The sequence below is a fragment of the Neophocaena asiaeorientalis genome, unplaced genomic scaffold, assembly GCF_003031525.2.
Source record: "Neophocaena asiaeorientalis asiaeorientalis breed wild unplaced genomic scaffold, Neophocaena_asiaeorientalis_V1.1 scaffold150, whole genome shotgun sequence".
Lineage (NCBI taxonomy): Eukaryota > Metazoa > Chordata > Mammalia > Artiodactyla > Phocoenidae > Neophocaena > Neophocaena asiaeorientalis.
In genome coordinates this window covers 3,273,415-3,287,446 of record NW_020176571.1, presented here as the reverse complement: position 1 = coordinate 3,287,446, position 14,032 = coordinate 3,273,415, and the positions used below count along the sequence as shown (strand labels likewise).

Here is a 14,032-nt window from a genome sequence, read left to right as displayed (position 1 = left end):
ACCCCTCTCCTGTTCCTTGTCACTGTGACGATGACAGCAGAGGAAAACCCACAAGCCAGAACCCCAGCTGAGGGAGCTGGGAGCCTCCCGCCGCAGCTGGCCGGCAGATCAGGGCTCTCGTGGCTCCAATGCCACCCTCCATCCCCGCCGACCATCTCTTGCTGATGGGTGCTTCCTGCCCTCTCAAGGCCGTCCCAGGGCCACCCTCAGCGGGTGCGGCCCAGACCAAGTCACACGGTGAGGTCCCCTCCGTCCTGGGAGAGACGCCAGGCCCACACGAACCCCAGGAACCTCGCAGGGACCGGGGAGAGGCTGTACCTAAAGCTGACAGCCCCGCCCCACTGGGGGCCTCTGATAACTTGTTCCTGGCCCCGCCCTCCCACACTTACAGGACCCCAGGACTGGCCATCTGTGGCGGGTAGCAGACACTGAGGTGGGAGCTGGCCTCTCGTGCGGCCAGGCCGCCGGGACAGGCCCCTGACCCCGGAGACGCCTCCCCACCCAGCAGATCTGTAGCCTGGGCCCGAGGAGGTGGGGAGAGGTCCTTGCTGTGGGCTGTGCTGGACAAGGCAGGCTGGCCCCTCACAGCAACACCTCGTGAAAAAGCCACAGTCGTGGCTCAGTGGACACAAACACCACAAAGAGACAGGCTGCGTGTGCTTTTGACACGTTATCAGTTTTTATTTAAAAACATGCTAAAAACATGGCGTTCCGTAAGCCAGGGCCAGGAGGAAGGAAGCGCACAGATACGGCATCGCAAGCAGAAAAGTGCATTGAAACCAGCACGCGCGCCCCCCCGCTTGGCCATGCTGCCCCAGTGGGCAGCGTGTGGGCACAAGCCCCAGGCCTGGCCCTCGAGGGGCCTGGTCCGCGTGGCGAGGCAAGGACGCGGCCTGGACTTGGCCTCGTGGCGGCGGAGCGGGGGGATGGGAGAACAGGAACGCAAGAGGCCGGCCCTGAAGGGCCGAGGGGCGGGGGAACCTCAGGCACCCGGCTCCCGCTCCGTCCTGGCTGGGTCGCTGCTGTTAGCACCTCCACCAGCGGTGGGCAGGGGCCGGAGAGGCGGGGACATCCTTTCCATCCACCTGGACCACTCTTTGGCCACCAAAGCAAGGACGGACGGCCATCTGGTCCAAGTCAAACCAGAACACCTGCATGAGGGCCTGGGGTGGGTCAGCAACCTTTCCAGGGTGAGGGGCCACGACGCAGGCCCACGCTGGAGGGGAGAGAGGAGAGGGCCTCCAGCGGGGGAACAGGGGTCGGCACCTGCTGGGGTCCCCAGGGGCCGTGCTCAGCCCTGCTGGCTCACCTCCCTTGCGAGATGGCTGCAGAGAGAGGCCGAGTGGAGACAGGCACTCCCCTGACGTCTGCAGGACCTTGGCCTTGGGAGTCAACTCCGTAAACCGCCTGCATCAGACCCCACTGAGCTAACTGTCACCTTGGCAGGGGAGTCGCCAAGGAGGGGTTTCCCTCACGTAGTGCTGCCCTCGAGAGCAGGGTCGGGAGAAACCGAGCAGGTGCTGGGCCCCATCACTGACATCACACGGCGCGGTGGGGACCGCTCTGCACGATGGGCGAGGGCCTGGAAGGAGCCCCCCCGCCCCCGTGCGCGGACTCGGCCGAATGACGGAACAGCCAAGCACAGGGTCAGGCGAGAAGGCAGTTTGGGGAACTGTGGACAAGGCTCTGTGGACAGACGGACGGGGCAGGGGCTGGCGGGAGGAGGGGGCCGGAGGACGCCCCTTGAAGCCCCAGAAACATAAGATGCCAGCGAGGCCATACACCACCAAGGTGCTAGGCTTTCGCTGTTGATTTCAACAAAAATTTTACATTGCATTGATAGGCGTGAACAACCCCCCCCCAAGATAAACCCACCACGCAGCAGTGCCACCGCGCCACTCGAATGCTTGTTTGTGGAGGGTCCCTCGCGGCAGAACGGCGGTACGTCCTCTCTGGGCTCTGCAGACCTGGGCTCCCGGGAAGGCAGGGCCAGAGGGCGGGGAAGGCCCGTCCCCTGTGGCCTCCACCCACGGCCCTGCCCACAGGCTTTCCCGTGAGCACCCCACTCCCATCTCAGGAGGTGGTCTCTGCTGTCCCGCACCCAGAAGCTCAAGGCCTGAGTGCACCGAAAGCTCTGTACTGGTCCCAACCGTCTTGTACTTAAGGGAGAAGGGGGCTGCTGGCTGGGTGGCCAGCTCTCAGCTCTCGGAACAGACAGGTGGAGGCTGGGGAGGAGACAGGGCCCCCCATCCAAACAGTGCAGAGCAAAGGCAGCGCCCAGGTGAGGCCCACCTGGGGAAGTACCAGCTGGTGGGGAAACCTTTCCAACCTCAGCCCCATGGACTCTTGACTTATTTTTTTAACTGCACAACTTGCTTAGACCAGCGTGAACCCTAGTCGGGGCACCCCGCTGCAGTCAGATGCCCCTCAACTGTCCATCTCCAGGCCCTGACTCAGGCTGCTTTGTCCTGGGGCTACCGTAACAGGATCCCGTCTGACCTCTCTTGGGTCTCAGGACTCTTCCTTGGGGTCGCAGAGGACGTGATCCCCAGTCACCTCAGCATCAATGAACCCCAGGGAAGGAGATGAGGGTCCTGGGACCCGGGTGGACATCTCTCCCTCCCTCCCAGCAGGGAGTCAGCAGCCGAGTGACTCTGGCTGGACCGATCACGGCTCCGCCCTCCCCTCTGGTGGTCGTGGGTCCTCTGCCGCTGTCTGAGCAGCTCCACGGAAGGACCGCTTCCCCTTCCAGAAGCAATGTGAGAGAGTAAGCAGCGTCTGAACTAGAGAGGTATTTGTCCAAGAGTTTCTAGCAGGAATGTCTGTGAAATAACGTGTTTGCAGAACCTGTCGCGGGAATGCCCGCAGGGGTGGAAGGGGAGCCTCCCGGGCCCACAGAGGGCAGGAAGGAGGAAGAAGGGAAAAGGAACTGCTCATCAGTGACGCATAAGGACCCACGAGCGCTCGACCTCGCTCCCAAGCAAAGCACCCACAGCCCCCAGAGGACCCCCGGCCCAGGCCTCTCACGCGGCCTGGGCCTCAGCAGACGCTGCACCCTGCAGTGCTCCGTCTCCCCTGCCCCTCCCAGGCTCCCTGCTCCCCCACCCTCAGTGCATCCTGGCGAGAGCCTCCTGAGTGTGCACAGCGGTCTGTCCTGACAGAAACCGGGCGGACACGCCCTGTCCCTGCCTGTCCCCACCCTCAGAAAGAAAATCAAACCGTTACAGAAATCAACGCAGTAAAAAGTTATAAATCAGAAAGCTAACCCTAAACTTATCCAAGAGATAGTATTCCTGAATAATCATAATCAGAGTAAAATAAAATAGAAAAGTTACACTATAAGGTATAAAAAGCCTGGGCGAGATGTTTCCAGGGGCCCGGCCGGGAGACGGTCAGCCCCGCCCGCGTCCGCGCACCCGCTCTCCTGGTGGCCAGGGGCACCGGGGCCTCCGCCGCGCAGTCTCTCCACCGGGAGGGAGCCCTGCGCCTCCCGCCCCACGCCACGCAGGGACAAAGTGTCAGCGGAGGAAGGACAGGGCAGAAGCGCACTGGTGCCGGGGGGCTCCCAGAGCACACCCCCCGCCCACCCTGTCTTCTTTGGCAAATACACAGGAATCCGGGCACCCCGGCACCCCGAGGTCTCTGCACCTCCTCCTCCCTGGCCTCCGCCCGCCGAGAAGGCTGCAGCGGGCGGCGGGGAAGGCGGGCCGGGGCGGCGGGCGCAGGGGTCAGCGGTCTGGAGGGTGCGGGCAGGCGACACAAGCTGAAGGCCTCTTCCCTGGCGCAGTGTCCACGGGGCCGGGGCGTTCGGGCGGCCCGCTCAGGCGTCGTATTTTTTCCCAGTCCGGTGGATGTGCTGGAAGAGGGTCATGGAGAAGGCCATGCCCAGAATCTGAAAGACACGGGGAAGGCCTCAGAAGGGGGCCACGGGCACCCAGAGCGCGTGAGGCAGCCCCCTGCAGGATGCAGATGCTGGCGGAGTGAGGACGATGCAGAAAAGGGGAGGCCGCACGTGGGGACCTCGGCCGCTCGGACTGTCCGTGCGGGACGTCACCGAGCTTCGAGGCCCAGAAACCTGCTGTTTCAGAGCGCTGCGGTGAGGGCAGGACCTGACCCTAAGTGGCAGCCGACGGGGAGCTGGGGGCGTGGGGGTAGCGGCAGGACGTTGACAGCCCCCGCCTCACTTCCACGGGGTCCTGGGGTACATGGCGTGGCGTCTGACCGCTGCTCCGCTGGGAGGACGTTACCACTCATCTGGGTCCCCTCAGCCCCCCGATCCCGAGCGGAACAGAACATGCAGGAAGCTAGCCTGCGGCCTCCCAGGCACCAGCACTCGCCGTGGCACTCACACTCAAGGTCTGCCCGTGACCTTGGAGACCGAGGGGCCCAGCCTGGCCCCTGCGTCCTGGTCCAGGCCGGGCTGCAGGCAGCCCCGAGCCGAGCCCCACTCTCGGCACCAGAGAGACCCTTGCTCCCGTGAGCCCGTCTTCCGTCAGAGCCCTGAGCAGGGACAGTGGCTTGTCTGCTAAGCTCGGAGGCTTGCAGATGACCAGACATGGTCCGGCCCGTGGGGTTTAGGGAAGAAAGAGGACCTCGTGCAGGAGCTCATCTCCCCGTGGACGGACCAGTCAGGGTCAGGTGGTCACCAAGGGTAGGAGTTACACACAAGTGGGCAAGGGGGAGCCCATAATGCTCCCTCAGAAAGGCCGGGGGCTCCTGCTCTCACCACGTCAGCCTTCTCTTCAAGGAGGGAGCCGGGGGCCCCTGCGAGTCCCCCTCCGTCACCCACGCTGGGCCTCGCACAGCACGGCCGCCTGCGAAACGCTGGCTGAGGGCAGCGAGCCCTTCCCGAGCACCTCCCCTGTGCGACGTGTCGGGTATTAAACTCACATAACGCTAAGAAGCGGCACCTGATCACGCCCACTACACGGATGTGTAAACGAAGGCACAGCGGCTAAGCCACTTGCCAGGTCGCACGTATCCCACGGGATGGGGCGGACCCCGCGGAGGCCGCCTGTAGGCCTTGCTCACAGCTGATGCCTGAGGACTCCCCACCGTTCAGTTCAGTCACAGGGTAAACGTCCCGTGCTGTGGGGACAGGCGTGCTGTGGGGACAGGAGACCCATGGGGGCCTCCTGCGGTGCCGGCACAGGCCCCGGGGGCGCAGCCCGGGCGGGGAGGGGCAGGGCCCCCGTCGGTCCTCTCTCCCTCGGGCCTTGGGGCTGGGCTGCGCGAGGCTGGACGGCCCCCTTACCTGCACAATCAGGATGCACATCCCCACCGTGCCGAGCACGTGTTTATTGTCATCAAACCACATCTTCACCTTCTCGTAGCAGCCCTGGGGAGCGAGGACCACACAGCTTCAGGCGCTGGCGTGACCCCCTCTGCGCCTCTGCCCCTGCCCCCGGCCCCGGTCCTCTTGCCTTCGAGCATCTCCCCCAGGGGTTCTCCATTCCCCCCCGACCTCCGACGCCCCCAGATGTGGGCCCAGATCCCCCACTGCCCACCTGCCTTCTGGCTTCAGGCCTGTGCATCCCCGCCCGTCCCACATTAAGCCACCTCGTTGGTGGCCCGGGCCACCGTCCCCAGGCTGTCCACCGCACGGACCCCTGTGGTGGGGTGGGGTGCAGCCTTACCGTCCTCCACACGGGGGCGCTGCTGTTGCGCCCACAGCCCTGGGAGTTCTCCATGCAGCAGCGGTCGGGAACCGTGTTCTCCCCCAGCACCGGGTACCAGTCTGTGTAGTCGGTGACACCACAGCACCGCATCTGCAGGGGGAGGGGCCCAGGGTCAGAGGGGCCACACCCGGCGTCCCCGTTGGGCTTCCCCTGTCACTGGGCCCCCAGGGGAGCTGCCGCATGGGGTTCAGCCTTCTCGTCCCTTCTTTGGGCCTCAGCCGGGCCCAGGGGAGGAAGTGATCACTCCTTCCTGGAGGCTGGATGGGGAGAAGGCAATGTCGCCTGCCCTCTGAGCTGGGCGCTGGGCGCTGGGCAGGCCGCTCAGCCCTCCGCTCGCCCACCAGCCCCCTGGCTCTTGGCTCTGTGGATCGTCCCAAGCTGGCTGTAGCACCCTGCCCCCTCGCGCTGTGCTAACTCGTTTCCTCTTAGAACAGAACCTCTTGAGTCATGACAAGGGAGGCAACCCTGCTGCTAAAATAAGCTGTCGTTCGTGCCAAAGCTTCAGAAAGGAAGGGCTTGGACGAGGTGCCCTCTCGATCATCTGTCCTTCCCAGCTCCCCGGGCCCCGCAGCTGCAGGCCACGTCCAGGCCCTGCTTGCCGTCCTCCCCGACCCCCTCACCCCTCTGCGGCTGCCACACGGTGTCTGACCCAGAAGGCCGGGGTGCCCAACCGGGTCCCAGAGTCTGAGGCCAGGCCCCGCCCCCGCACCCAGCACGCCCCCGCGCCCAGCACGGCCCCGCACCTCGGCCTGAATGATGTTCCAGGCATTCTTAAGGCCCACGTTGTTCTCCGAGTTGTACAGCAGCAGGCCTTCCTTCAGGTCCTTCCTGGCGTTCTCGTTCACCTGGCAGGTGAGGGCAGACTCAGGTCGGGTGAGAGCAGGAGGCCGCCCCGCTCCCCAGCTCTCCCAGGTCGGCCGGGACAGCTGGCCACAGCTCTCCCGGGCGGGGGAGGCCCGCCGGGGGCCGGGCGGTGACCCTGGAGAGCCTAGCTCTTTGGGCCAGAGCTGTGACACAGAGGCGGGGACAGCCCAAGCACCTTAGCTGCCCTGGTCCCAGGACCAGTCCCGCACAGGCCACCCTGCCTCCAGGCCACGACACCCCCCAATGCTGCCCCTGTCGGGACACACCCTGGGAACCGCAGGGTGCGGATCAGCCATCCCAAGCGTGGGCCCACCTCTGCTTTGTCTGTGAAGTTGGAAAATAACCTCTACCTCTGGGATTGTGAGAGCTAAAGGAAAGGACTCCTATAAAGAGCTGAGAACAAGGCTGGCCCGCAGGGATCTTGCAGTATTATTCGTGCCTCCTTTTCAGAGATGCAAAGGAACTACTGTTACAAATCCTAAGAGTGCCTCTCCCTCTCAGCATGGCTTGGGTGCCTCCTTCAGGACCCAAGGAGAAGATGGTAACACGGTTCTGGTACAACGCACCCAAAGGGCCCACCGAGCCCGAAGCCCGCGCTTGGCCAATCGTTCCTGGTGGTCCCAGAAGAAGTTCCCCAACTTTGCAGGGAACCGTCCAGCCTGGCGGGGTCGCCAGGGGTCCCCGCTCCACCCTCCTAAACCCCCGGGGCAGCCTGGGAGCAGCTGTCTGTCCCCAAAGGTCTCTAGACGTGGACTCACAGCTGCCTCCACTGTGAGCCCTATGCACTGTCACCTGGAAGGTTCCCCTGTGTTACCAATAGGTTACCCTCCTATCACCCAGCCCAGGCACCTAGTGAGCTCTGCATCCCTTCCCCACAACTGTGTTTGAATACTCCCAGTGACGGGGAGCTCTCTGTGCCAGAGGCCGTCCGTGGCATCCCGTGGTCTGTAGAGGACTCCACTTCCTAAGACTACACTAGGTAATGAGCCCCCCACCAAAACCTCTCCTCCGGGCCCTTCTTAGCTCTCCTCTCCTCACAAGTATGAACTGTCACCACTTTTCCTCCGGCTTCCCAGACCCAACTCCAGAGGCAAGGAAGTTCCATACGCCCCCTCCCCTCCTGGAAGGCTTACCTTGTCCGTGTAGACAAAGAAGAGGATAATTAAGATCAGCTCCGCCAGTAGCGTGATCAACAAGACGATGAAAAACTGCAAAGAGAAGGTGCAGGCGTGGGCACGTGGCAGCGGTCCCGGCCGGGGATGGGGTGCAAACGGGGTGGCCGGGGACAGGTAACACCTAGACAGGACTTCCCAGGTACGGGAGAGGCCACGGCTCCTGAGGACTCCCAGATGGGGAGGGCAGGGAGAGGAGGCAGACACCAGTCAAGGAGTGGGAGGGGCACCTAGGGCAGGGCAGCCAATCATGAGGAAGAGGGGTGGGGTCAGGCAAAGACCATTCTAGGAGCTACTTCTCCGGGCTCAGTGGGCACCCAGGGGGCTCAGGGGCTCAAACGCAGGGCGATCCAGCGTTCAGAGGGCTGGGGGGTCTGGGGTCCAACTTACACTCAGAAGGAGGCACCTGTTCTCTTTGATGGCGCCCAGGCAGCCGAGGAAGCCCGTCACCATGACGATGGTGCCTATGGCAATGACGAGGTTGGCTGCAGACAGCGATGGGAAGCTGGGGGAGAAGGTGGCGAAATTGCCTTGGGACACGGAGAGCCAAACGCCCACTCCAAGCAGTCCACAGCCACAGAGCTGGAGAGAGAGGGAGGCCTGTTAGCCCGGCACTGCCCTGGTACCCGTCTCCACAAGACTCAAAGGACTGCGCGTCCCTCCACGGCCCCCACTTCCCCCGGCCCCAACCGTGAGACACGGACAGGGTGTAGCGGGTGGTGTGACCTGCACAAAGCCCCCAGCCTCTCCGCGTCAAACGGGATGGCACCAGCTTCTCGAAGCTCAGAGGGTCACGTCAATGAGGACAAATTAAACAAGGCACAGGGAAAGCACGTAACAAGTACGGAAGGTCCTAGCTGCACGTGCGTGGCCACGGGGGTCCCACTCAGCAGAGGAGGGCCTGGCGGTCCAGAAGGAGGCGGGGAGGGGCCACACGGTCATGGAAGCAAGTGAGGGGTTTAGGAGGGAACCGCCGAGCCAGTTTCTCAGAGCCAGACCCTGCGGTGACTGGGTCCTGCTGCCCTGACTGGAAGGGCCACCTGTCCACGGTCCTCAGGAGCTGGAAGAACACATTTCACGCATATGGAAACAGAAAGGGGCTCCCTGGCCTGGCTGAGGGACTGGCCGACGCGCAGGGCACGGGTCCGCCATGACCTCACCATCCACCCCAAGGAGCAGCAGCCGCCCCGGCTGGAACCCACTCCGCTCCACGGCACCCCTGGGGCTGCGATGCCCGCAGCTGCAGTTTCCCATTCCCCGGGCTGCACGTCTCCACAGCAGCCTTGTTTTACACTCCATAAGCTGACACCCCCCCGCTCCCTCCAGGGGCTCAAGGATGTCTGCGGGGTCTCAGGAGCTAGTCAGTCGGTCGACAGGTATTTACCGAGAACCTACAGCACAGAGGAGCCACAGCCACGTTAGGGACCTGCCTTCCCAGGGCCTCGGCTCGGACCAGACAGGAGCCAGGGGAGGGCAGCATCCACCCCAGGCCGTATGCATGGGGGCCAAGTAAGTGGCACAGAGTTCAGGGGGCAGGGGGAGGGGGCAGCCCCTCAGGCACGTGCACGGGGCAGGTGGGGAATGAGACACTACCACCCCACTTCTGGACCGTTGTGAGACTTGGAAAGAAAGAAGGCCCGTGAAGAGGGTGACCAGGGCCAGGCGCCGGCCTCCGGGAGACAGGTCCCGAGCCGGGCGCCGTGCTGCGGCCCCCAGGATGCAAGCCCGTCTCTGCTCTCGAGCTGCCCCCGCTCCGGGGAGCGGACACGTGGCAGCGAGGGCCAGGCGGCCACACGCAGGCGGACAGCGGGAAAGCCAGGTATCGGCAGAGCTGCCCAGGAGACGACTTCCTCTCTCATCTGCTCCACGAACTGGAATGGAGCTCCTACTCATTAAAGCCGGGCCCTGCTCTAAGCACGGGGCAACGGTGGCAATGGCGCCGGCAGAGACCCGTCCTGGGGAAGAGGGGACACACAAGCAAGCACACGACAGGCTTCCAGGTGCCGAGAAGAAGAACAGTCAGGATGAGAAGGAGTGCGGGGGCAGGGGGCAGGGAAGGCCCCTCGGGAAGGTGGCACTTGAGGAGAAACCCACAAGAGGGGAAGTAAATATGCACGCAATAAGCGGGGGAAGAATGTTCTAGAGGAAACAGCAGTGCAAAGCCCTGGGTGGGGGGAGCCTGGCCAGCCGGGGACCAGAGGTGACAGAGTGACAGTGGTGGGGGACCGGCGGGTGGGACCTCGCAGGCACCGGGAACGAAAATGGTGGTGTTCTTGATGGGATGGGAAGCCCGGGAGCAGGACAGGGATGTGATCTGTGGTTTCAGTAGGTCACTCTGGCTGCTGTGTGGAGAATAGGGCATCGGAGGGTGAAGTGCGATGGGCGAGCCATCAGGACGCCACTGCCGTGACCAGGGGACCAGGCGGGGCTGGAGGGACCTCCAGCGGGAGGTTGTGCAGGAGTGCCGAGAGACGGTCCAATTCGAGATGTATTTGGAAGGGCTTGCTCGGCTTCGACGCATGAGTAGGATTTTGATAAATGAGGAGACGGAAAGGCAGTCCAGACGGGGCATGCCGAAAGAAGTGGGGCTATTCCCGCGCGTCACTAAACCGGCGACAGCTCCCAGGGCTGCAGAGATGGAGCCGGCCGAGCGGAGCAGCTGCTGGGGCCCCACGCCATGGACAGCCGCCCTCGCCCCGTGCCCTGCGGCAGCCCTGCTGGAAGGGGGCCGAGTCCGCGGTGTGGGCACACCAGGCCCAGAGCGGCCCCCCACCCTACGGGGCATCCCCCCAGCTCAGCCAGGGACTGGGTGCCACCCACACCCGCAACCACCAGGTGGCGCCCCAAGCCGGGTCAGAGCTCTGGGTTTGCAGGGAGGCTCAGAGACTTATCCAACCTGTCGCTGACCCTGCTCAATCCGGGCATTATCTGTGCTGCCGGCTCAATTTTTCTTTCATTCATCACACCATGGAAATTCATGCTCTCCATGCTGAAGATCTATGGCTCTAAAAGCCAGACCCTGGAATGAAAAAGAGGAGACCCCGGGCTTCCCTGGTGGCGCAGTGGTTGAGAGCCCGCCTGCCGAGGCAGGGGACACGGGTTCGTGCCCCGGGCCGGGAAGATCCCACATACCGCGGAGCGGCTGGGCCCGTGAGCCCTGGCCGCTGAGCCTGCGCGTCCGGAGCCTGTGCTCCGCAACGGGAGAGGCCACAACAGTGAGAGGCCCGCGGACCGCAAAAAAAAAAAGAAAAAGAGGAGACCCCGGGCTTCCCTGGTGGCGCAGGGGTTGAGAGCCCGCCTGCCGAGGCAGGGGACACGGGTTCGTGCCCCGGGCCGGGAAGATCCCACATACCGCGGAGCGGCTGGGCCCGTGAGCCCTGGCCGCTGAGCCTGCGCGTCCGGAGCCTGTGCTCCGCAACGGGAGAGGCCACAACAGTGAGAGGCCCGCGTACCGCAAAAAAAAAAAGAAAAAGAGGAGACCCCACTGCTGCCAGGTCACTTGCTACAGGCTGGGTCGCTCGCTACAGGTAGGGAGCCTGGCCTTGGGACCCTGGAGCCACAGGACGCCCTCCCACCCTGCACTGGAGACATCGGGCCCCTCGGGACCATCCCCGGGCCCGGGAAAGTCCTCAGGGTACTCGCACCACTTTATATAAGGGACCTCAGCATCCACGGATACCAAGGGACGACTGTCCGGCTCCCTCCCAGCAGCCGGTTCCCACCGGGAGTGGGCCCGGGAGGGTCCCCTTGTGCCTCCCCTCCCCGTGTGCCTCGTGGACAGGGGCCCCAAGTGGGAAATCCCAACAGCTCAGAACCTCCAGGAGCCAGTCACCTCGGTGACTTCAGGCTCCCCAACCTCTGACCTGCTGTGCCAGCTCCTCACAGCCCGCCGGGGAGGACAAGCTGCTCCCCACACCTCTGCTTCCCTCTCACTTCCTGTCTGAGGTCACCCTGCCCCGGGTAAGTCTCAGGTAAGGCCTGCTGCGGACAGCAGGGCAGCCTCCACCGGCAGCCTGGACCCAAGTCCCGCACCTTCCTCTCAGAGCCACACACGCGCCCCCGTCCCCAAAAGGCCACTGCTGAATGAATGAGGCCCTGCAGGCAACGAGAGGCCCTGCTCACCCCACATCCTCGGCCTCCTGCTGAGATGCAGGGACCCTCTGCTCCCGTCTCTGACCCCAAACCAGCAGAGCCCCCAGACCCTAAGTTCACAGACTAGGACATCACACTGCCAGGCCCAGCCCGGGACCTGGCTTCCCGGCATTTGACGCAGAGCCCCGGCGCCACCCCCGCTGAGCCCCCGACGGGTGAGAGGCGCCAGGCCGCTGCCTCAGTCCCAAGCCCAGGTCCCGGCCACGCGCCCCTGCCTTCCTCTGGTCTCCGTTTTTCAGCCCAGCCTGCAAAGACCTGCCTGAATCCTTTCCCTAAAATGCCTCCTTCATTATGCTGCTCCCGTGTGACCCTAAGGTTCTTTCCCTCTCTGCGGCCCAAAGCCCTTTAAGATGTGGCATCTGGACTAGAGAATTTCCCAGCTCAGCCAAGCCTGAGACATGCTGTTCTCACCCCAGTCCGGTGGTCCCACCAGAGCAACTTTACTCCCAGGGGACATCCGGCAATGTCAAGTCTTTTCTGTTGTCACAACTTGGGGCGAGGGTGCTACTGGCACCTGAGTGGGCAGAGGCCAGGGACGCTGCTAACTGTCCTACAGGGCACAGGGCAGCCTTCACGCAACAAAGAGACATCTGGCCCCAAATGCCAATAGAGATTGAGAACCGCTGCCCTAGCCCCCTGCCCAAGCCAGGTGTCCACCCCCCAGCTACCAACTCACAGAGAAGACAGACACCCGAGGAAGAACTGGTGTGTCCCTCCAGGGTGGGGTGCGTCCTAGCTCTGAGAGGGACACGCACGGAGGAGGACAGCGCTGGTGAGGGCCGGGGAGGGCGGTTAGGAGGCTGATGTCTCGGGGTGGGGGCAATGGCAGCAGACAGGGTTTGCTGGGCGGCAGGGCAAGAGGACAGGAAGCCACCTCTGAAGCCACAGAAGGGGCAGGGAGGGCGAGGGAGGGATGGGAGGGACAGGGGGAAACCACCCCACACGGGGTGGGGGGGGGGCGCCCGGCACAGGAAGGAGGGGGGGCCTGCAGGGGCACAGCCAGAGCTCAGGGCTGGAGAGCTCAGCTGGTGGCATTCGGGGAAACTGGCTTCCCAAAGCAGAGGGCTGTCTCAGACACAACCAACTAGATTCAAGCCCCCCGGCAGGAAGAAACCCGGGGGCGAGGCGGGGTGACTCAAGCACCAGGACCCAGCCAACCGACCGACCCAAAGGCACCAGCCACCCTGCTGCGGTCCGGGCCTGGCTGGCACTCCTCTCTAAGCAGAGGCAGGCCCAGGGGCCACCCTGACCACCGAGCCTCCCTGCCCCTTGCCCCTCCCCCAACCAAGGGCACTTCCAAGTATTTTCCACTCGGGCTCCAAATGAACCCCCATCCAAAGGTGAGCAAACCCTTGGCATTTGTCCATTCCCTGCTCTCTACAGGGACCAGGACCTGCTCTGTATTGTCCATTACTAAATCCCCAGGGCCTAGAACAGCGCCTCCCCTTGGCAATGCCCATGGGTCTCCCTCCTCCAGGCTCTCTCTTCAGAAGGGAGAAGGTGCAGGACCCTTCAGGGTCTCAGCATCTTCCTCGTCACCCTGGGTCCATCCAACAGATGCACAGCATGCAGACTGAGGCCCGCAGGCTATGGCCTCGTTTATCAAGTCTGCTGTAATTAGCCAATACCCCCAGGGCATTTCCCCATCTTCAGCTGCAACCACACTGATCTGTGGTTTTAATACATGTTCCTGCCGTGTGTCCTTATGTATTTTTCACACAGCACCCCAGTTCTCCGGGAGGGAAACCATAACCTCCCCTGAACAAACCTCCCCCCTGAGCTTCCTCCCTCACTTGCTTAGAGCCAAAGGGTAGCCACTGCCTGTGTCCCCCACAGCTGCCACCATCTCCCCAACGTGTAGGGAGGCCCTCCCTGGGGTGACCTCCTGTTCCAGGGCTGGACATCCCTACCTGGCCCTCTGTGTAGACGCGCTGCCCATCTCCACAGAAACACCAATGCTCCCAGGCCAGGTTCACGTCTCAGCCCCTTCTCTACCACGGTGGGGCCCGGAACATGCCTGGATACTGCAGAAATATTTGTTCCATGGATGGATGGATGGAGGGATGGGTGGAGGGAAGGATGGAGGGAGGGAGGGAGGGATGGAGAGATGGAGGGAGGGATGGATGGAGGGAGGTATGGAGAGATGGAGGGAGGGAGGGAGAGATG

At 63.6% G+C, this 14,032-nt stretch overlaps 1 protein-coding gene across 3 annotated transcripts in view; it reads right to left on the bottom strand.

Moving 5' to 3' along the window:
• Positions 1 to 651: 651 nt before the first annotated feature.
• The window catches only part of TSPAN9 (tetraspanin 9), a 177,061-nt gene continuing 163,680 nt past the window's right edge, over positions 652 to 14,032 (bottom strand). For all 3 annotated transcript variants that reach the window (XM_024733474.1, XM_024733475.1, XM_024733473.1), the window contains 6 exons: positions 8,105 to 8,296; positions 7,676 to 7,750; positions 6,422 to 6,523; positions 5,637 to 5,768; positions 5,255 to 5,338; positions 652 to 3,892 (listed from right to left, as the gene is read on the bottom strand). In XM_024733474.1, the coding sequence (XP_024589242.1) occupies positions 3,821 to 3,892; positions 5,255 to 5,338; positions 5,637 to 5,768; positions 6,422 to 6,523; positions 7,676 to 7,750; positions 8,105 to 8,296 (657 nt within the window). In that variant the 3' untranslated portion in view covers positions 652 to 3,820. The remainder of the gene's footprint in view (positions 3,893 to 5,254; positions 5,339 to 5,636; positions 5,769 to 6,421; positions 6,524 to 7,675; positions 7,751 to 8,104; positions 8,297 to 14,032) is intronic.